The sequence below is a fragment of the Thunnus thynnus genome, chromosome 23, assembly GCF_963924715.1.
Source record: "Thunnus thynnus chromosome 23, fThuThy2.1, whole genome shotgun sequence".
Classification (NCBI taxonomy): domain Eukaryota; kingdom Metazoa; phylum Chordata; class Actinopteri; order Scombriformes; family Scombridae; genus Thunnus; species Thunnus thynnus.
Window position 1 is genome coordinate 9,467,487 of NC_089539.1, and position 22,381 is coordinate 9,489,867.

Here is a 22,381-nt window from a genome sequence, read left to right on the forward strand (position 1 = left end):
AGTGTATTTTGAAATTTTAAATGCATTTCATCGCAACAGAAGCAGAGGCTCTTCATAAAACGGAAACGGCGAATTACTCAAGAAAAGGGTTTGAAATGCAGTAGGCACTTACACAACTCAACTCACATCACTTAGCGAGGGAGGCAAACAGCCGTAAAGGGACAAATAAGGTGTCTAACCAACCAGAGCCATCAGTAAAGTCAGATTCTGCAGATGTGTTCTTGTGGGTTATTAAGGGAGATGGAGGAAAGGAGGAGCAAGAAGAGCATTATGCCTGTGTGCTGCTGCAACCGGAGGTCTGGATAGTGGAGCGGAAGATTGTGTATGTGTGTCTTTCAGCCAGCCTTTTTAAACCATAAAGCCTCCTCAGATCCCTAGACATGTGCCTTTTTCTCCAGAAGCTACTTAAAGCTCTCACAAATGCAGACAAATATGTACTTTTCTTCACAATATACTCTTCAGCATTCGCTTCTGTATCGCAACTGGTGTCTGCCTAGGGCACATTTGCAAATTATACATGCAATTTTTATTCAGCCTTTTCGTATGAAAGAATTTTGTCACCCACTTTTTCTTTGGCATTTTACAATGTTTTATGAAGTTTTTCTCAGTCACTCGTCGCAAAATATGTTTTACAAATTGAGAATACTGCTCAAACCAGAGAAGAAAATGGGAGATGAGTGAGAAGTGCAACATTAGTCTTCTGTGATGATGTTTATATATTTTCCTCACTCAAGGAAGAGAGGAAACTGTTATGCAGATATTAGGACAATGTGTGTGTTTTTTCATACCTGGTCTACCTGTGTGTGTGTGTGTGTGTGTGTGTGTGTGTGTGTGTGTGTGTGTGTGTCTGTGTGTGTGTGGTGTGCATTTGGTCAATATAAAATTAAACGTGCTGTTTTCTGTTGAGAAATCTTTCCTACTTTTTACACCTGTTTTCATTTTGACATTGGAAAATGAATGTCAATTACAAATATACCCTTTTCAGATGGGGGATATATACATTTGCTGGCTATATCTATTATTTAAAAGGGCTTTTGGTGAGTCAGATGTGAGTGTCTTTGATGTAAATCTTTCTTACAGATTTATCCAGACATGGCAGGATATTCACAGAATGTAAAATTGGACACCTGATGCACAAGAAGAAGTGGTAGCACAGCTGGAAGAACTTAGTTTAAGGAGTTATGATATGAGAGACATTTTAAAACGTATTTTGCCGCTTAAGCTTTAATATAAGTCATACATTTTCTCATCAGTTTCAACATTATTAGACAGCGAATTCTGACGCTTGTTATATAATGTCAGTCAGCGCACACGTATTGCACGGCAAGATTAGCTCACATGCTACAAGTAAAGCGTTTTGCCGGATAGTCATTCATTCATTTGTTCAGTTAGCTTTAATGAAACTTGAACATAAAGAGAGAGTGTGCCGCTATGATTATTATAGCGCTTGTACATGTATTTTTATCGCCTCTTCTGCCTTCTTTTTTTAACCTCTTTGTTTATAGACTGATCTCGAGGAGAACGATCCCCTCAGAGACTTCAAATCAACTCATTCACAGTGTTTATTAACAGTTTTATTTTCTTTGCGCACGGGAGATAATTAAGTGATACATTTATTGCAGTGATCTTAGAAGGCAGAAGAAGAGCGCAATTAATATCTCTCCATGCATGCTTTACCTTGTGCTGCTGCAGATTTTACATTAATATGACACCATTCAATTCAGACCTGTGAAGTGTTTTACAAGCGTTAGAGGAATATTACTGTCGAGACTTTTCTGATAAAAGTGACTTATTCACTTACAACGTCCGATGCGTGTCTTACTTTATTCATGCACGTGTCTGCGCTGGCCTTATGTACCATCCATTCCACATAATGCTAACGTATGGTAATGCAGCATATAATTTTCTCCACATGAAGCCAACTGGCTGTAATTGTAGATCCTGACGGGGTCCAGCTGTGAAACTACATGCTACTAATGTACCACAAGTTGGTTATTAAAGAACATATATCTCTTTATAGAACCATACAATGCCTCAGAGCTGAGGGAGGGAGCTCCGCTGGATGTCTCTTTGAGAAAGTCACTTATACATGCACATACACACAAGCAGAGGCCCTGCATTGTCACTGTGTGTTGGGGGAAGAATGTGTGTGTGTGTGTGTGTGAAGGGCTTGGAGTGGGAGTTGGGGGGTTGGGAGGGGTGCAGTATTGCAGATAGACTGGCTAGGTGGAGCACCCAGGGACAAAGCTGGGAAGATGGAAACATAGTGTCAGTCAGCTGTGATGAAAAGCCTGCAGGAGTGTAACACTACACACACAAACACAGGGCACAAGCTGGCGAGCCACCACTAACACAAACACAGTCCGAAGCCGATATCTCTCTTACGTACAGAGAAACGCCGATGAAAACAGAAACTCGAATCCGAACGACACCGGAATTGAAATTCTTCTTCTTTTCTGATGCTTCACTCAATTTTTGTCCATTACATCTTCATCATCTTTTTTTTTCCCTCCCTATCTCTTCTCCACATCATCTCCTCTGATCTGTTGTTCGTCCACCGGCATGAAGCTTCAGTCACTTGTATTTCAATTGCATCCTCACATCAGGAGAACACACTACCGAACCATTACGTAACGATCGACTCGACGTGCGGTCGTAGAAAGACGGTGACAATTTTAGAGGACATGCAGGTCTCAGTAGTTTTTTTTTTTGTATCTCGAGTACAACATGAGACAGATAGGAACAACAGAGCTGTGATGAATCGTGTACTGCTGCTTTGAACTAGGGAGACACCCATCAGACTTGTTCTCCTCCAGTACTGATACCTCAACTTACCGTATCCGCAGTCACAGAGTACAGATCCGATGTCAGTGCTTTTTCCCCCCCGAATTCAAAACCTTTATACCTCACAGGAACGGAACTCAGTAGACTCATTTTTATGAAAGGTAACTATAAGATCAGGGACTCCTCTCCTCTCCTCTCCTCTCCTCTCTTCATCCATCTGCCTGTTTGTCTGTCTATAGATTGAGCAATCTGTGGAGTGGATCTTGGCCAGTAGGCGGTTAACTAATATTGGCTTCTTTCTCCCCGTGGTCTGGCTACTGTTGGTCGAGCCTTCTATTCTAAGTCTCCCTCTGATTAACGGCTGTTATTAGCTCTAATGAGCTGCTTAGTGATTGCCCAAGCACAGCTGCTGACATCCAGCAGGAACACTGTCTTTTCTACTTTGTTCCTTATCTACTTTTGCTTTCTCTAATTTCTCCTGCTTTAATCATTCATTGAGATTATTGACTCGGCGTAGGCATTATTTCCCCCTCCTCCCCAGACAGTTTGAGATTTGTTCTTCAATATTCTTTGACGCTGTCTCTCTTTGTTTCTCTCCTAGCTTGAGCTTTGTCTTGGTCTCCTCCCCTCTCTTTGGTTTAGAATGCAATCACCATGTTTTCTGGGGTTAAGTAATAGCATTTGGAGCGGCAGAAATTGAATCAGCTGTGCGGTTTTGACCCCTCAGTCTCTGTCTATCTCCATCTTTAGCTGTGTCAATGTCTCTATTTCATTCCTCCTAAATATGTTCTTTATTTTCAGGCTCTTTTTGATGGTTGCCATTTTACATTCATTTTCTAGCTATTTTTCATAAGTGGTGGAATGTTTAACCTTTTGGTTGTGGAGCACCATAACACTTGGTTGCCACTGGATTTCTTGTTTTCATGCAGAGAGATTTTATTCCTTTTTATCTGGTTGTTTATGTGTTTCAATGTGTCCATCTAACAACAGCCGTGTTGTTGCTTTCTAAGCATGTATCTGTTTGCATTTTCTTAGAAAGGACTGTACACTATAGACCATACTATTTAATCTGGACCAGGAACAATATTTAACCACAACCTGACCTCACATCTCCTCAGCTATCATCATTCAGCCGTCCACTAGGTGCCGGTTGTTGTTTGCAAGGTTGTTGTGGAATTTAGGAGCTCTGGTTGATAAAGTAAAACGGCTTGTTCACAACTAGCCGCAACAAAAAAAGAAAGGTTGACAGTGAAAAACATGCGCCTAAGGATGACTGGACCGAGAAATATGTGTTCGTTTTTCCCCGAGAGAAGTAGGAGACCATTGTGCTTGATTTGCAATGAAACAGTGTCCATAGTGAAGAGTGAGAAAGCGAAGCACCACCACAACACCAAACACGCCTGTTTTGAACAAAACTATCCAAGAAATGTGGAGGTAAGAACCACAAAACTGAACCAGTTGAAGTCATGAAATCAAGAATCCAGCAGAATAAAGTGTAAAATCAAACATTTTCAGCGATGAATGCAGTGAAGAACCCATTAATGAACACTTACATCAGTGTGTCTGTCTGGCCATCACACATTTTTATGCTCAAGTTTAAGGACTTGGTTACACAACGAAGGTGTCAAGTGTTCTTGAGTTTATATACTGAATTATCATCATGTAATGCACCCTTACTGGCCCGACTGGACCTACTGGACCTTTGATGCAGTGGATATTTATTAAGTGGACTTCTAAGACTTGTATTTAAGCACCCCTAAAGAAATAGTTTCAACCCAGAGGTGAAGGGAAGCAAGGACGTATTTTAACCATTTAAAACAAATTATTTTCACTGGTGTTGTTTCTAAAAATAAAAACGTGTCACAAAAAATAGGACACAACTGTGGTAATTGTTTTCAGGAATGCAAAAAATGCTCAGTAGGAAGCGGCATAAAATATGATTACAAAACTGTAATATTATATTACATGGAAAATCTCCTCTTCCAGCTATTTGATAGCCATTTGCAAAGGGAATGTACCACATTTGTTGCTTTGTTGCTTTTAATAGTGTGTTGTGAAGTGTACATGTTTTTAGCCTGTGGTATAGAAATGACCAGTGAAGTCACAGAGACCGTAGTCAGTGCTTGACAATAGGATATATAAAGCCTGAAAATCAATAGCTTTCATCTGCATCCGGCCTGATCTTATTTCCCAGCATTACCAGAGATTCTCTCATCGCTCCTGATAAAAAGCAATAGAGCTCAGAAATGATCCAGAGAAATAGTTCTGTCAAAAAATGATTTATCTTCTGTGAATAATCGCAGGGGTTATTGAATATTTTTAGATCAAGTTAATTACTTGACTATAAAAAGCCATAAATTGAAGCTCTCCTCACTGAGAAGCTTCAGATCCCTCCAAGTCTCTGTTTCTCGTTCTCTCTGTCAGCCGTGTGATTGGGAAAAAGAAAAATCTGTTTTATCATTCTGTCACCAGCGAGACGCGTTCCGCTTGACCTGATGCAATTGCAGGCAATTGAAACAGTCATCTTACTTGCGCGGCTGCGATGGTGGTGTGTGGTGTTTTGGGTTGCATCATGACCATGTGCACACGCTTGCACACACACACACACACACATACACACACACACACAGATGTATTCGCACGTTTGCACAGACACAGATATGTTGGCTCTTTTGAAACAAGTGAACTCACCCACAAAGACATTCACCCATGTATACAAAAATACACACAGACACAAAGGATTTGGACCCTTACATACCGTATATGCACACACATACACGCGGGAATACACTCTCAACAGTGTACGCAGCAGCACAGGATTACATCTCGAGGTGTCTCTTTTACCGCCGCGCCTGTGTGTTCAAATGTGTCTGCTGCCGTTCATAATGTCTGCTTATTACTGCTCCCCTAATGTTTTTTCTTCCCTAACTAAGCCTGCAGATTACACACGCTAATGACTTAATGGACTGATCCTTCACTTACATCTCAGGAAACTTTCCTTCAGCTCCCAAATGTGTCTTGTGCATTAGGCAGGCAGATTTATTATGCTTCAACTGGATTGGACATCTTAAGTGATTAAACAATGTTTATGCGTGTTAAAGGAGGCAGCCTATATAAAGTGGCAATGAAGATGTGATTGAATTCTTCACTTTATCTGCTTGGCATGTGTGCTTTTAAACCATTTTAATATAGGAAACCTGTACGATGATGCAGAACCTAGTTATGCATCATTGTGCATTAGGCTGCTTATAGAAGTAGAAGGGTATTACATTACATGCACTGAAAGAAGTACTAAAAAGAATAGTCAGTAGTAAGACAGTTGGAATAGTATAAGAAATAAATAAGAAATATCAGTTTAAATATACAGTATAAATATACACCACGGTATTGCACAGTTGGATTGTTGCACAAAATTTTTGTACTGTTAAGTCAGTATTGCACAGCTGAAAATATAAATTATAAATGATGGGGTTATGAAGCTGCTGACATGGGTGAAATAAATACAAAGGGCCAGTCTATTGACTCAGAGTGTCTGACACTCTGAGGGAGGAGTTGAAAAGTTTGATGGCCACAGGCTGGAACGACTTCCTGTGGCGCTCCGTGGTGCATCTTAGTGGAATGAGTCTTGCACTGAATGTACTTCTGTGTTAGACCAGCGCATCATAGAGTGGGTGGGAGACATAGTCCAAAAATGACACGTAAGTTGGACAGCATCCTCCTCTCTGACACCGCCGCCAGACAGTCCAGCTCTACCCTCACAACGTCACTGGCCTTGCCGATCAATTTGTCGAGTCTGTTGGCGTCTGCTGCCCCAGCACACAAGAGTAAACAGGAGAGTGCTTGCTACCACAGACTCATAAAACATCTTCAGCATTGTCCAGCAGATGTTGAAGGACCTCAGCCTCTTCAGAAGGTAGAGACAGCTCTGGTCCTTTCTTGTAGAGGTCTTCAGTGTTCTTAACCTAGTCTAGTTTATTGTCAGTGTACACTCACAGGTACTTGTAGTCCTGCACAATGTCCACACTGACCCTCTGGATGGAAACAAGGGTCACCGGTGCCTTGGCCCTCCTCAGATCCACAACCAGCTCCTTTGTCTTTGCCGTGTTGAGCTGCAGATGGAGCTGCTCTCACCATGTGACAGAGTTTCCCACCACAGCCCTATACTCAGCCTCCTCAGCTTTGCTGATACATCCAACTATAGCAGAGTGTTCAGAGAACTTCTGAAGAAGGCAGGACTCCGTGTGGTAGTTGGAGTCCGTGGTGTAGAGGATGAAGAGAAAGGGAAGAGCAGTATGTATCCTGAGAAATAGTTACAGAAGGGCACAACTTAGAAACTTAATTAGTTACTTGACTAAGCCAAAAAGAACAAGATAGAAATAGATATTTAGGAAGTGCGAAAAGAGCAACTGCATTAAGGGGCTGTCCCGGTTGATGCCTGTGTACATACATGCATTCAAACCCATCTTACTTGACAAACTCTCTCTCTGTCGTTTGTAACAGAACAAGTCATTTCCAGTGCATAGACCAAAGTAGCGCTGCAGCTAATGATGATTTTAATTGCAGATTATTCCGTTGACTATTTTTCAGATAAATTGATAAAACTTTTACTCTTTAAAATGCCATAAATATTTGAAAAATACCCATTGCAAAGTTGAAACAGCCCAAGGTTACATCTTAAAATTGCTTGTTTCGTCCAACCAACAGTATAAAACCCAAAAGTATTGAATTAACATTGATGAGAGCAGAAAACCCTCAAATTTGAGAAGTCGAATCTGTGTTTTAAATCTTTTTTAAAACTTAAATAACTTTTGAATGAATGAATTTTGATTAATATTTGGTCAACTAGCTGAATAATAACTTAATCAATCATTTCAGCTTTATACTTCAGATTCACTACTTAATACAAATGTTAAACAATACACATCCGGTTAATGAGACCAATTGTTGCCTCATTTTTCAACGCCTGCTCCCCCTTTTGTGTGTCACCACTGTGGAATTGGAAAGCTTTGGTGTAACGCACAAACGAACCACATCCCAGGCAACGTTGCGTCTCTCTGGCATCGCTACGGTGACACCGTCGTAGAGCTGAGTATGTCGCCAGCTCCGCGTATGTTAAATCACGTTTTCACACACATCTGCGCTGTACAAACACGCCACAGGCCAATATCAGGGGGTGGCGTTGGGGAGGGCTTGTAGTCTGAATAGAGACATTGGCAGCAGTAGCAACAGTTAATGCAATGCGGTGGCCTTAGCTTCCTCATACAAGACACCATCTCACCTCGGGGTAAGTGGATCGTTATGTGTCTGCACATAGGCAGATATGGTATTAATAACTGTATTCCATTTGATGTCAAGGACTTACATTATCTTGCCAACAGCTGTGGGGCCTACTGTTTGATGTATGGACACACAGCTTATAGTGCTGATAGTGGGAGATGGGAACATGGTTGTAGTGATTGTGTAGATTTTATGGCCTAAAGCCTTCCTTATCACTGGCGAGGCTGACGTTCAATGCTTTGAATGAGTAAGCTTTGTGGTGTACTTTGAAGGAAAACCTTGTAACTTCTAAGAGCTATGAAATAAAGACATTAGATGACTTCCCATTGACTTGCTTTTTTGGAAACTAGACAGCAGACTTGCAATAAGTTTCTTGGTCTCATGACGGCAAAGATTCATGGAAATCAAAGGGCTTGTTTCACGAGAAAGATTATTCACTCAAATTATGGAAACAATTATCTTTTCTTTCTCCTCCACTCATATCACCTGTTCTCACACACACACACACACTCCTACCCTTACCATCCTTCACCTCCAGCTGTCTATTTTCATATCTTCACATCTTGTTTCTTGCACCACCATAATTCTATTCTCATTGCACTCTCTCAGTCTCCTGTGTTTCCGTATATTTCCGTATATGTGTGTGTGCGCGTGTGCTGTCAGTGCGGTGGTGACACCAGGTTTGCCAGGTTGACTCGCCTCTTAATTATCCGACAGTATGAATGCCACCTCTCTGGAAAATGTTCAGCTCTCATTAACAACAGTGTTATCACACTAATTGTACCACGGTGAGGAAATCTTTTTTTTTTTTTTTTCCCCCTTGCAGAAGCCTGAGTGAGAGGTGGGATGGGGGTTCGTCTGAGGTGTGGGGAGGTGGCAGTATTACACGTCTCTCCAGCAGCTAACGCGTGTCTCATTTTTAAGTGTCAAGCCTTCGGCTCTGTCACTTGGGTGTCATTCTGAAAGTGGAAAGTGGATTGTAACATGTTTGGAATCCGCACCCAAATTGTAAGTCATTAGATTCATTAGATTTAAGCTGAACCGCTGCTGTAAATGATAAGTAATGACTGCACCACTTCATGTGATCTTATGAGCTTTGGTGGTGAAATCTTGTTAAAACCAACAGCTCTGGCGGTCGGCAACTCAGGTTTGCTTGTGATTAATCTGAACCAACAGAAGGTTGTCAAATGGGACTGTTTTTTATTGCCAATTGCTGTCTGCACAGACACACTCTGACTCACCACACACACACACACAGACTTTATGATTACATCAGGCTAAACTAGCTCGTTTATCATCTTACATCACATTACCTTGTGGCCCATAGTTGTAGAGGGCAGATGGCAGCACTGGCGTGCGTGTGTTTGTTGTGTGTGCTCGGGCGCGTGCACGCTTGTGCGCATGTAGGCCCCCGCACTCGGTCTCCGGAGGTGTAACCCGGCTCTGCATGCCAAGCTGTGCCAAGTGCTCACAGCTGGCAGTGACCAAGCAGTTGGTCTCTCTGGACAAGTTGCCCCCTGCGCCAGGACAAACAGGAAATGAGCCCTGGGGCCTGGCAGGAAACTGGCTCTGTGGCCACTAGGAAGGAGAGGCGTGGAGAGGGGCAGGAGAACAGCTTGGAGAGGCAGCAGGGCTCGAGACTAACAGCGTCCTGTCGTCCTGGGGATGGTAGAGAATGTGTCTGGGACGAACAGAGATCTTCCCTGGGACGCCTCAGGGACGAAAGGGATTATTTATTTATTTATCTGTTTGTCTAAAACTACTGCAAATTTCAAACTGAGCTGAGCGCGTCCTCTCATGCTCTTACTATAGTTACTATCACTGCACTGGTTAAACTAAACACAGTGCTACAGCGCTGTGTGTGAGTATATTAGCTAAAGCATACAATTAGACGATTTCAATATATTATTCTGGTCTTTTTTGTTATAAACTAGCCTTGAACACTTCAGGTCATAAAAAGTTACATTCTGATTAATAGCAGATGGCTCACGGGTAGTGAAATAATACACCATTTGTAAGGAAAATATGAATAACATTCTCTAAAATGTGAACATAGCAGAGAGCAGAGCAGAGCTGTTGCTCAGCTTCATTTTTCGTCAGGCTCGAATTACTGACTCACAACTAAGCAAACTAACAACGGGGAATACTAGGAAATATACAGACACTAATAACAATCATTTTTACAATTATACAAGAGAGATTACAGGAGAAATTGGTGCATTTAGTATGCTACAATCTTGCGGACCACAGGGATTACCAGGAGCAGAAACGGGACCGCAGCAAACATAGTACATGAATATGAAACTGTATTTCCAAGGTACAGTTCACCATGGAAACGTTTACAATTACTGAAAGAAGCATCCCTAATCTTTAAAGTAAAAAAACCACTCATACATCAACAGTGGTGGATTTAGTGATTTGGGGCCCCAGGCAAACGCTGTCTTGCTTTACAAAGTAAAGAAACATTTAGATTTTTGGACGGTTTACATTCACTTCGGAGCGATTCGGGACGGTGGTGGAAAAAAAGTGCCCTGAGAGGCAGGATAGCGATAACAACAGAATAGATGTCAAATGGTTGTATAGAAGAAGTGGAGGGAACAAGGGAGGAGAGAATGTGGAGAGGAAAAGCACTGATGTACCGAAGGAGAGATCACCAGACTACTAGAGTAAAGCCAACATATAAAATGAGATAAGAGAAGGAGACATGAAGTGGCAGAGTTGAAACTATGTCAAGAGAATAACAGTTCACCTAAAATTCGGGTTGTTGGAGAAAGTTTGGATTCCTGAATTAAACATTTCCATCCGCAACAATCAGTTTTGGGGTTTTTCTCTGTCACATCGAGACCAAACATCAAAGAAAATGTATGATTCTGACTTCAAGCAGACAATTACAGCTCTGTGTTGTGTACGTTTGTTTCTTCTGTGTGTGTGGATGCATGTGGCACTCCTTGGCTCTGCCTCCCGAGTCTGTGGTCTGCAGTGCCGTTCTGCCAATTTGATCACAAAATCTTTCGGAGCATCTTTGTTTGCGCCGAGACAAGCGAGTTTGTTTGTCTGAGAGAGTTGGCTTCATCAAACAAGCCCTCTTCTCCTACTAAGGTGAGTTCACGCCAGACCCGCTTTTCTCAACAGCTGCCACTCTTCCTCTGAAGAATAATATTTGGTAAAAGATGACTTAAGGGGGGCCCCATCTCACACAGAACTAATGCCACTGAGACTACCATCCTCTGGTGCGAGGCTCACTGAAGCTTGAACTTCCACAAATTCCCTTGGTTCTTATTTGTAAAGAATTTCTACTGAGACACGGATCATGTCCCAGACATGTATTGTCAGCTGGTCCTTAGTGTGGAGGCAGAGCTCCAAAAGTAATCACCAAGAGAATATCTTGAAGGAATTTCTACTGAGGCATGGATCTAGTGAAAGTAATTAGCGGTTTCTTCTTTTGAAGGCAGGGCAACTGAGACACAAACTCCGAGGTATTCAAGGTGGCCTACTGGGGCCTTTTTTTTTTATTATTATTCTACCAAAACACTAGTTTAAAGATGGATCAAGTGGGTCATGAAAACTGAATTCAACTACTCGGTGTTAAATTATCAGACATTTAGCACACAGCTTTGATTCTTTTATCCTTTAAACAGTGAACAGAAAGAGCTGTCTGGACTACCTGGCCATGAAAATGACTAATGACCTGAGCTTTGACTGTTTTTGAGCATTCATCCGTGTAAAGCCACTTATTGGGTGTTATAATCAGTTCCACCAGTGATCACAGGGGGCACTGTTGCCTCGCCATCCAGCCGCAGTGAGTCCCAGCGCGCGGCCTCAGTTCTCTCCTCCTCTTAGCCCTTCCTCATGTGTGTCCTTGTTATTGTGATGAGCTATGCCCAGTTCCAATATGACCACTGGATTCTTGGAAGCCGTCCCTTTCAGTCTGCTCCAGAGTCAAGGTCTACGGTTGAAACCGAGCCTGACAGCAAGGCTTTAGCCATGACAAAGACTGATTTGAGACTTTGGGACACTCAGGGTCTCCCCAAACGGCAGAGCGAAGGCACTTCAACACCTTGTTAATCAGCAACGACACCGTGCGAATTGCCAGTCAGATTGTTTACAATTAATCTTTTCAACTACAAATTTAATACCACGACCGGTGCCCAGAGCCACCGCATCCCTCAGAGAAAGGCTGCATTCATGTAACGTCATTGTGTTCTGCATGACTATAGAGGAGCTATCAAATTAAATACTGAATCAAAATTGGTCAGATGGTGGCCTCCTTTGTCTCTGCCTTACTGGAATAGCAAGCTGCTCTGACACTACATTTAGGTCTAGTTGATTGTAGTTGACTTCTGCTGTGGCCTCAATTTAAGAGTTTTTATCCCATCAGCTGTCTCTGACTCATAATATTTCTTGGTGGATGACCTCTTCTTCTCTGGTTACACAATCCAATACACTGGGATTTTATTTTTTTTAAGATCTCATTCCAATAATTGGATTTTATGAGATTATATATCTGTATATTTTACTAATAACAGCTGTGTGTGTGTCCTGCAGCTGTATTACATTTTGCTTTTCTGTTGTTTTTTTTCCCCCCTCTTTGCTTGTGTTGGTATCATGGTTAGAATGAACTATACTGACATTTAATCAGAATACAGCCCTGACCACTTCCATATCTGTTATTAAAGATCTGGTAGCTATGTGAACAAAATTTGATTTTTTGCACGTCTGGAGACCTTGATCCGTCCCGGTGCGATAGGATGAAAGGTCTCACTGAAATGAATGAACTGTAGCCTCTTTCTCTGCTTTCTGTCCGTCCTAACCTGACTTCAAGCAGACCATACAATGATGAGAGCGCCTCCATGGCAGGATGTTGGAACGAGCGCACACACATATATACACACACACGCACGCGCATGCAGCCTAGTTGTTAGTGGCTTTGTAGTCCTGGCCCACTGCCAGCTCCCTGTCTGTCTGTCTGTCTGTCAGACTGAGCATGCTCATTACAACCTTGACAACATTCCACTGGGGTTGCCAAGGATACCAAGCAGAGCTGCCAGGTCCTGTGTATGTGTGTGCGCACGCGTGTGTGTGTGTCTAGTAGGAACGCACTACCTCGCACAAATTCATATACCAAACTCCGTTTTTTTTTTTTTTGTAATATGACCACACACACATACACACACTTTCCTTTTTTCTCTCTGTCCTCCACTCTCTCTTTTCTTCTTCTCTCTAGATCATTGTTAATCAGTCTCGTCCCATCTCCTCTCCACTGGCTGTCAGTGGCTTGTCAGAAGCCCGTCAAAGCCCCTGCAGTCCGTCACACACTACTGCCGTTAATGACATCTGATGACACCCATCGTTGAAGTCACCCACTGGAGATGACTGGGGACTCAGTGTGCTCGCTGCTTGGATATTGTTTTTCGCTGTGTAGTTTTACCACATTTCTAGGATATGTCTGAAAATTTGAAAATTCTGCTTTATTTATCATCTTACATATTTCATTTCCCTCTTTACAATTGCTGTGCCCGCGCCCCCCCCCCCCCCTTTCTAGTCAAAGTAAAAGTCTGAAGTCATAAAATGCAGACAAATCTCAGCCAAAATAAAAAAAAGTATAAGAATGCAAGGTAAAACTAAATAAAGAGTGCGTTATGCAGTATGGAGGCAAGACTTGAAAAACTAACAACATGAGTGGTAATTTAACTTCAATAAGTTCAGTCGCTCAGACAGAATGTATGTTAAATACATTCACTGTGTCCGCAGTATAAAAAGTATATATTATGCTGTGTGCGTGGAGACCGTGTGACATTTTCTAAATGCTCAAAGTAGCCATGGAAAACGGTTGAAGCGCTGTTTTAAAAGATGATAATCGTTTGGCTGCTCCATTACTCTTTTACCTCGCTATTTATTTTCTTCCCACACCCTCAGCCGCCGTACTCTCCGCATTGTTTCATCCCCACTTTATTCTCGGGCTTCAATTTGTCAGCTTCTTCATTTCTTTTCATACACCTCTTTCATAACCCGCCCCCTTACCTCTTCCCTCGCTCCCTCTCTCCCCGTTCAGTTTGTCCTCCCTTCGTACCGCTGACTTTCTTGTTCCCTTCCTGAGTGGTGGGCTTATGACGGAGCCCCTGCTGAGCTGGTAGACCTGAATTGCTCTTTACCTCTCTGTCTCCCCATTCCCTATTCCCCCCCCACCCCCCACCCCCGCCCCATTTTGCTTTCCCGCCTCAGGCTGTCTCTCTCCTTCTTTCCATCTCTTCCCACTGCACCGCTTTTTTCTCACTCTCTCTGTTCTCCTTTCTCTTCTCTAGAGGAAGAAGTGGAAAACTTTGACGTGTCCAGTCTCCAGGAAGAGGCTCTGAGGAACATTGAGGCTGACAGCTTCTGGTGCATGAGCAAACTGCTGGACGGCATCCAGGTAAGCATATGTGTATGTGTGTCGAAAAGATGTAGGTTGTCTAAGAAGAAACTCTGATAAATCGCTCACAATATACTTTTATACTTTCATATCAACACACTGTACATGCTCATTCTCCCACTGTCTCCTACAAGAATGTAGCCCATGGGTGAAATCTTACCAACCATATTGGCCGTTGATCCAAAAAGAGAGGTTTTCAAACTGCGAGGCGAGCCTCCCCGGGGTGGCACAAGGGAGTTGAAGGCAGGCGGGCGCGGTGGGAGAGATGTGAGCCGCAATTTGCGTCAGTACTCACACTCAATACTCTGTCTTTGAGTCATAACTCAGTCAAATCTGAACACACAGACGCGATACACGTATTTTTATGCCTCTGTGCTGCAGACAGCCTTGGTCAGAGGCATTATGATTTCAGGTTGTCTGTCTGTATATCCATCTCATTCTTGTGAACACAATATCTCAGGAATGTCCAGAGGGAATTTCTTCAAATTTGGCACATACATCCACTTGGACTCAAAAATGAACAGAATTTGTTAGTCAAAGGTCAAGGTCACTGTGATGTGACAAAACACGTTTTTGGTCATAACTCAAGAATTCATACACTAATTATAAAGTTTCAGAAAAAATGTCTAATAGGATAAAATGATGATGTGATGACATTTTATATCCCAGAGGTCAAAAGTCAACTTTACATCATAATGTTCTGCAAAAACACTTTTCTGGCCATTATTCAACACCATAACTCACTACCGAATTGGTGACCCTAATCTTGGGTGCCCACATTGAAACTGTAGTGATTGTATAGATCTTCTGTCCTGCCGGATTGAAGGTGTGTGTGAAGCATCCATGTTTTAGAATTTGTGGCTTCTTAGCAGCAACATCCATATCTGAAGCTTTGTCTACTGTCATGGCTACAACTTTGTGTTCAGAATCATCTTTACTGGCCAAGCATGTGAACATATACAAGGAAAACACACTTAATACTTTTTATTTCATTCCTTTAAGTCTTCACTACAAATATTATGAGTCTGGACAGACATGTATGTAAACTGCAACTTGACTGTAGACTGGTTGGTTGAGGCATACTTACACTTCCCAGATATATCACCATATATGATGTGCATCGCAAATAAACCATAAATCCATAAATCTGCTAAAAGCCAGAGCATTATGGGAACTGTAGTTCTAAAACTGAGAGCATGATTATCCCTCAAATCGAAATAAGACAAGCAGTTGTCTCAACATTGTCTGAGAGCGGGACAACAGTGTCAGACTTTGATAACCCATGATCCAAAACAATGAGCTGACAGTGGCTGGAAGCTGTGTACAACAGTACGTCGTTGGGATGTTGCTTCTCAGTAGTATTAACAGCACTGGTGAGTCTTTCACATTACAGGAAGGTCATATTAACATGTGGTTTTAAGCTAAATCACTTGTTTCTTTGTTGTTAGTGCTGTAGCTTTTACATTCAGTTTATTGCAATTTGCATACTAACTGCTCGGTACCACTAAATCCTACACACTGGTTCTTTAAACACCCAAGGTTGTATTGTTGCTCAGCCTTCGGCGTGTGTGCCTGACATATCAATACAAAAAAACCTAAAAAAGCATGTTTACATGTACAGTGTTAAATGTTCAGGTGGTTTGAGACTCCTGTTCATTGTGAAGCCTGCAGGACTTTTACAGTGTGAGCATTGCAGTATGTATGAACCAGCTTTTCTGTGGGTTTAAGGAATATGATTGTCTTGCATATTCTAAAGCAGGCTTGAGTGTCTGGAGACCAGATAATTGCATACGGACCGCAGCACAAAACTTCATTTTGTTTCATCATTTTTTTTTTCTCAAACCCTTTGCCCACCAGCTTTCTTAATCGACCTCGCTCTCAGCAATCATGGTTGAGCCATCTGTCAATTCTGAACGTGCCTGCCTGGGCTGGCGGTAGATTCTCCCTCAACAGCAGCACTGTTACTTACAATCCTCAATTCTGTCTCGGTTGTAAAACACGTTTTAACCATCTCTCTATGCTTGATTAAAGCACCAATTCTTCTGCAATGCAGCAGAGTACCTTTGTCTGCTATTATTGCTGTGAGGAAAAAAGTGGAAAACGTTAAAACATTTTGACACATTTGACTACATTCTAATATCTTTCGGTGCTGAAAATGATTCTGTTTGGTTCTAATAGTTATGGCCTGAGTGTTACAGGTTGTGTTTGTATTTCAACACAGCTACTCTAATCATTCCTTTCTGGCACAGTTAAAGAAGCATGTGCCAAGTCTCCCCAGCTGGGTCAATGACCCTAATCTAAAGTAACACTTAAGAGGAACAGCCGCAGCAGTTAGTCTTTCAACGTATTGATTTGGCAGTATGCTTACTGTTGTATGGAAATTAGTGTTAAAGGGGTGAAAGAAACGCCCTGAGTCTGGCTGTAGTTACATTTTCATATTGTGCGTCAAAAATACACTACATAATATGAAACCTGATATATTGCCCGGCCCGACACTAAAGGTAATTGTGTGTGTGTGTGTGTGTGTGTGTGTGCACATCCATAAATTACAACCAATTGCTAGGCTATTCATTTAAGAAATTAATAGACACTGTGGCTTGTTGCCCCTGAGAGAGCAAGAAGGAGAGAAAGCAGAGGAAGTAAAAGAGAAGAATAGGGTGTGTGTGTGTTTGTTTGTGTGTTGTCCCCGTGCTTGTGTTTGTTTGTGACCTTGGCTCCGAGCTAATTATGTGCAATGCATCAGGGAAGGCCATGTTTCCCCCCCTAATGCTTTCTAAACAATCTGACGGAGGCTGAGTGCCTCAGCACCGTAATTAGTTGGTGATCCTTTGCCCTGACCTCATCTCAAACCCTCTCACATCCACTACACACTACACTTAACTGGGGGCCTAAAGGTGGGGGTCTGGGGGTTAGAGAGAAAGGTAGTCTGTCAGCGCAATTACATTTTCCCACTGCCTTTAAAGCACCTTTATATATCCAGTATATCCTCTGGAAATGGTGCCACACTGTTTTGGACCAATTTGTGTAAAATATTTAAAGGAGTTTAATTGCATCACAATGCACATTGAAGGATGCTTTGGAAACCACTAAATGGTCGGGAAACCTTTTCGTGGTTTGTTGTGGAGAGAAATTAACTTTTTCCCATCCATCCATGAACCACAGCTAGTGTGCTTTTCCTGCAATTTTATATAATTACCTGATGTACAGTGAAAATACTTTAAAGTTGTTTTTTTTTCTTATCTTTTAATACAGTAAATTGGCCATTAACTCTGGTTTTAGAGATTCACTACCATGCTTCTCTATATACTTACTTACTTACTTATACTTCTGCTATTTTGGCTGTCAATTCACTTAAGCAGCTTCTTTAATGAGCTGCTGTTTTAATTGGCAGCGCCGCAACCCCCTCCTCCAACGGCGCAGGCTGGGGTAGAAGGTAGTTTAGAGCGATCAGTCGTTTTCAGGCAAGTTTAACGTCAGATTTACTTGTAAAGATGTCTTGTACAAAAAAAAAGGATGTTTTATTTTGTGAGTAACACATTTTTTCTGTTAGACTTCACACTTCAAAAGGACTAAAATGCACAAAAATTGTCATGTTCACATCCTTGAATGCCCCCTTTAATGGCTTGGGACTGTAAGACAACCATTGATAAAATTAAAGCTGTCATCTAGGCCTACACACACACACACCAGAACATGTTGCACACAACCCCCCCCCCCTCCCATTGCCTGAGCAGACAGTGAGTGACAGTTTCAGGGGTAAATGAGTGAAGACAGCAGTTCCTCTATCCTGGCACGACCTTTAAGGCACCGTTAAACGGACAAGCATTGGTGTGAGCGTGTGTATATGCGTGTGTGCCATCACACAACAGCATCAACGGGGTAACGGCACACACAGCTTCTCCACAGCCCATTTACACATCAAACAGGCAGCTCACAGTAGCCACATTGACTGTAGTTCTGACATGATCAAAAAACATGTCTGAACCACCTAAGCTAGCGGACTGGAAAGGGGCACATTAGTCATGTTGAAATGGGCCAGTGTTTGTTCATTATTATCCAGCCATGTGATCCATTAAAGTGCTTTTAAAAACTACTCTTCCTCACCTGCTAACCCATCATAATTATCTAAGAATTAGGATGAATTAGATTGACAGCTAAACATAAAACCGATGAGCAAAAATGGATCCTCCTCTACATTTACCCATTTGAGACACAACTCTGTTAATTCGACCTCAATGTTACCCCAGTCTCTCCAGCAGCCAATTAGTCTGTGCTGTGCTAAATTGGACAGCGCCTCTGGCTCACTTGATTAATTTAACTTGTTAAAATGGTTCCATATCTGCCGTTTCAAAGACTTTAAATGGAACTGTCATCTCCGTCCAATATTGTGCTGTTGATTTAAACATGTCCTGTTAATCCCAAACCGTAATGTATTATTAATGTGCGCAGTAACAGTCACTCAAAGCGTCAAGAGTGATTCTAATCTTCCTTACAGTTTACAGGTATAGACAGCTGGAAGCGCACTCAGTATGTAACAGCTATGTGCTGCCCATGCACAGCCGGCGAGCGCATGTCTTACCTGCCATGCCCAGAGAGGGAAATGGAAGTCAAAAAGTTTAAAAAGTCCATTATTCCACCAGCACACCCCCGAGGGTTCTGTTTTAAAGCCAGCAGATGAAAACCTGCCTTTTATGCTAATTCTGCAGATATGCCTTTTACAGCAGGGGCTCTGAAATGTATTTTTTCCACCGAAGACCTAACTTTGAGAAATTTAATTTCACCCTGGGATCTGAACTTATTATATTTCAATGCTAGTCATGACAAATGGGGGTCCAACACGAAAATGCCTCTGACCCTTTTTTTGGTTTGCATGCCGTAGTTTGACATACTACTCTGTTGCATGATGCAAACTTGTTAGAAAATCTGTTAAGCAGGCACACAGTCAGAGCTTTTAATTTAACCTCAAAGAACATAAAAGATACTTGTATACATTCAGTTGACTACAACTTTTTGGCTACGAAGTTTTAACAGACAACCTAGCAATAATAATAACTAAAGTTTTGAATCAGGTATTGTATGTCAGGTTCTCTGCTAAGATGCTCCAGATGCTAAAAAAAGATCAGCTGTTTAACTTTATCACAAACTCTCATCAAGTGAACCCGGCTGCAGTTAAGGCATCAACACAATCAATAAACAGAATTTAATTAGTGTAAAATATGCAACGATTTAATGGTCAACAGCTCCTTCTCTTGCTCCTCCACGTCTGAGCTGTCTCCATCCCCTCCCTTGGAGCACAAACCAGTCGGTGTTTGTCTGCTCATTGTCAAGGCAACCATCTGTTTCCACGGTGCCAGCTAGAGATGGGGTCTCCCTCGAGCGGGAACAGGGGTCCGAGAACCGACGTCTAGCAGACGGTAGCCAGACCAAACCAGACGCCATGTCCTGTTCTGAGGTCCCAAAGGGATCCCTACCGTCACCTTGGGCTGTCACTCAATCTGCCACCTACACACACACACACACACATACACACACACACAGCCAGCTGGTGTGTCTATGTGTGTGATGCTTGACAGCGTTCTTGTATACATGTTTGTATTGTCTGTCTTCTAAGCCTTATTGGTGTGCAACTAAATGTAGCCACTGTTAGAGAACAACTTAGACCTTAAAACACTCAACCTCCCTCTGATTTTCTTGTTCTCACTTGTACATACTTTCTCTCCTCTTTGTTTCCTTTTCTTTCACACATTAAAAGGCATCATGTTAGCTAAGCTATCTTACATGCAGGTCAGTAGAGATGGAAGCAGTAACAGCTGCTGGAAGGGGGGGGAGATGAGGATAAAGGCTAAAGCTGGAAAATCAGGCACAGGAAGGATGGATGGAGACAGTTATGTAATAAGAGTAGAAAATTCACTGTTATGCTGGATGAAAACTTTTTAGCAGACTGACAAGTGGTGTTGATTACGTTACGGGGTCATGAAAGGCAAGACAGGTTTATTTATATAGCACAATATGTTCACAAGGGCAGTATCAAAGTGCTTGTTAACTATCTCCAACATGTACTTTCTTGTGATAGAACAAAACAGCTGTTGCATTTGCTGTTGTAAATAAGCAGTTCTGGGTTGGTCTTTGTGGACGATGTGAAAGATGTGAAAGCAATAGGTCAACGTTTTGAGAGTTAGCCAGTGTTTCATTGCTTTAATATTAGCAGTGCTCGGTCAGCAGGGATAAGACATTGCTGATCTGATCTATGTCTCGAAGTCTTCTACCTCCTCCAATATATAGTATCTATCAGATGCAGGAAAAACAAACAGAGAGAGAAAGCAAGAAATTAAACAAAGATTATATGACCATTATGTTCCCATCATCCATCTCAACAAGGGTATAATAAACTGAACACTACTTCAATAATTTTGTGTTTGGCTGTGAAGGTCCATGATATCATTAGTTCATAGTCTATAGTGAGTACATGAACAACCCAGACTGTTGAACAGAGTCTGTTACTTTCTGAAAAACCAACAGTCCAACAAGCACCTCATTCAGCCTTTGGCCAGATGTGCAAAATGTGAGAAAGTGGGCATTTCTTTTTCAGCTTGTATTTGTATACTTTTTTGTGTGTAAAACCGAGTGCAACACCATGAATTGCACGCTTAGCAGCGACTGTGTGAAGACCATCATTTGTAAGATGAATTGCCTCTCTCTGATGGCAGGCTTTTCACACTTGTTTGGGATGTGGCCACTCAAAACTGCTATTGTATGCTTGCTGGGTCTGAAAGTTGTGGACTGCCAATACACAGTCAAGTTTACTGCCCTCAAACTTGAGACCATAAACGTTCACACACACACACACACACACGAGCGAGACAACGGACTGAAATATGGCCAGTCCTCTTGTAGCTTTGAACAACTGTAATTACCTACACCTTTGTCTACACCTTATCGCAACCTGTCATCTCTCTCATATAATCACTTTTCTGCCTCTCTCTCTCTCTTGCTCTCACACACCGACACACACGTACCAGAGAATAACGGATCACTGCCCTGTCCTTCAGTCTTCTCTCCAACAATGAACGTCCATTATTGTCTACCCTTTATCTTTACCTGTCATCTCTCTCTTTCTCTCTCCTCTCTCCTCTGTCCTTACGTCTCTTTCTCTCTCTCTCTCTCTCACACACACACGTACCCTCGCAGCGTTGTTGTGTTGGTTCTGTCCAACTCGCTGATAGACATCCGGTGCCACAATAGGAGGCAATCTTAGTCCAGCGTGGAGCCATTGTTGTCTCTAATAGAATGGACTGAGAGGTGAAGAGGAGCTATTGATTCAGCTGACTGAGAGAGAAGAGGGGGAGAGCGAGCGACGGAATGAACAAAGAAGGAGAGAACGAGAGGCTGTTGACACCTGGATGAGAAAGAGAGACTTTATGTGCTTGTGTGTCCTTTCGTTCAGCGGACCGGGTCGGTTCCACTTTTCTTGCTGGGTCAGATTTAGTGGATGGACAGATGGCGGGAGAAGAGGAGAATGTATGAATAATGAAGATGTGAGAGTTTCCTCCTGTTGCCTCAGCTGATCAAAGATCCAACATATTGGATTTGACAAAGAGAAGGGAGTGAGTGGAAGAAGGAAGGCATAAAAAGGGAGAAAATAGAAAATGAGACCAAAAAAAAAAAGGATTAAGGAGGTGAGAGAGTGAAAGCAAGGGAGGGGGATTGGAATGGGGAATAGGAGAGGAGAGGAGGAAACAAGGTGAGAAAAAAGGAAGGGAAGCAGGTGAAGACAGAATAAGAGGGAAGTGGAGGAAAAGAGATTAATATGATGGAGTAATAAATGTGCTGAAAAGAGAGGAAAGAATTAGAAAAAAGAGAAATTTCTCCGTCGTATCTCATGGGGGGGGAAAAAATCCCCAAATCTAACTA

General features: G+C 42.2%; 1 protein-coding gene across 3 annotated transcripts in view; it reads left to right on the forward strand.

Annotated features, from left to right (window-relative positions):
- tbc1d22a (TBC1 domain family, member 22a) overlaps positions 1 to 22,381 on the forward strand; it is a 133,592-nt gene that overhangs the window by 51,542 nt on the left and 59,669 nt on the right. For all 3 annotated transcript variants that reach the window (XM_067581372.1, XM_067581371.1, XM_067581373.1), the window contains exon 10: positions 14,364 to 14,470. In XM_067581372.1, the coding sequence (XP_067437473.1) occupies positions 14,364 to 14,470 (107 nt within the window). The remainder of the gene's footprint in view (positions 1 to 14,363; positions 14,471 to 22,381) is intronic.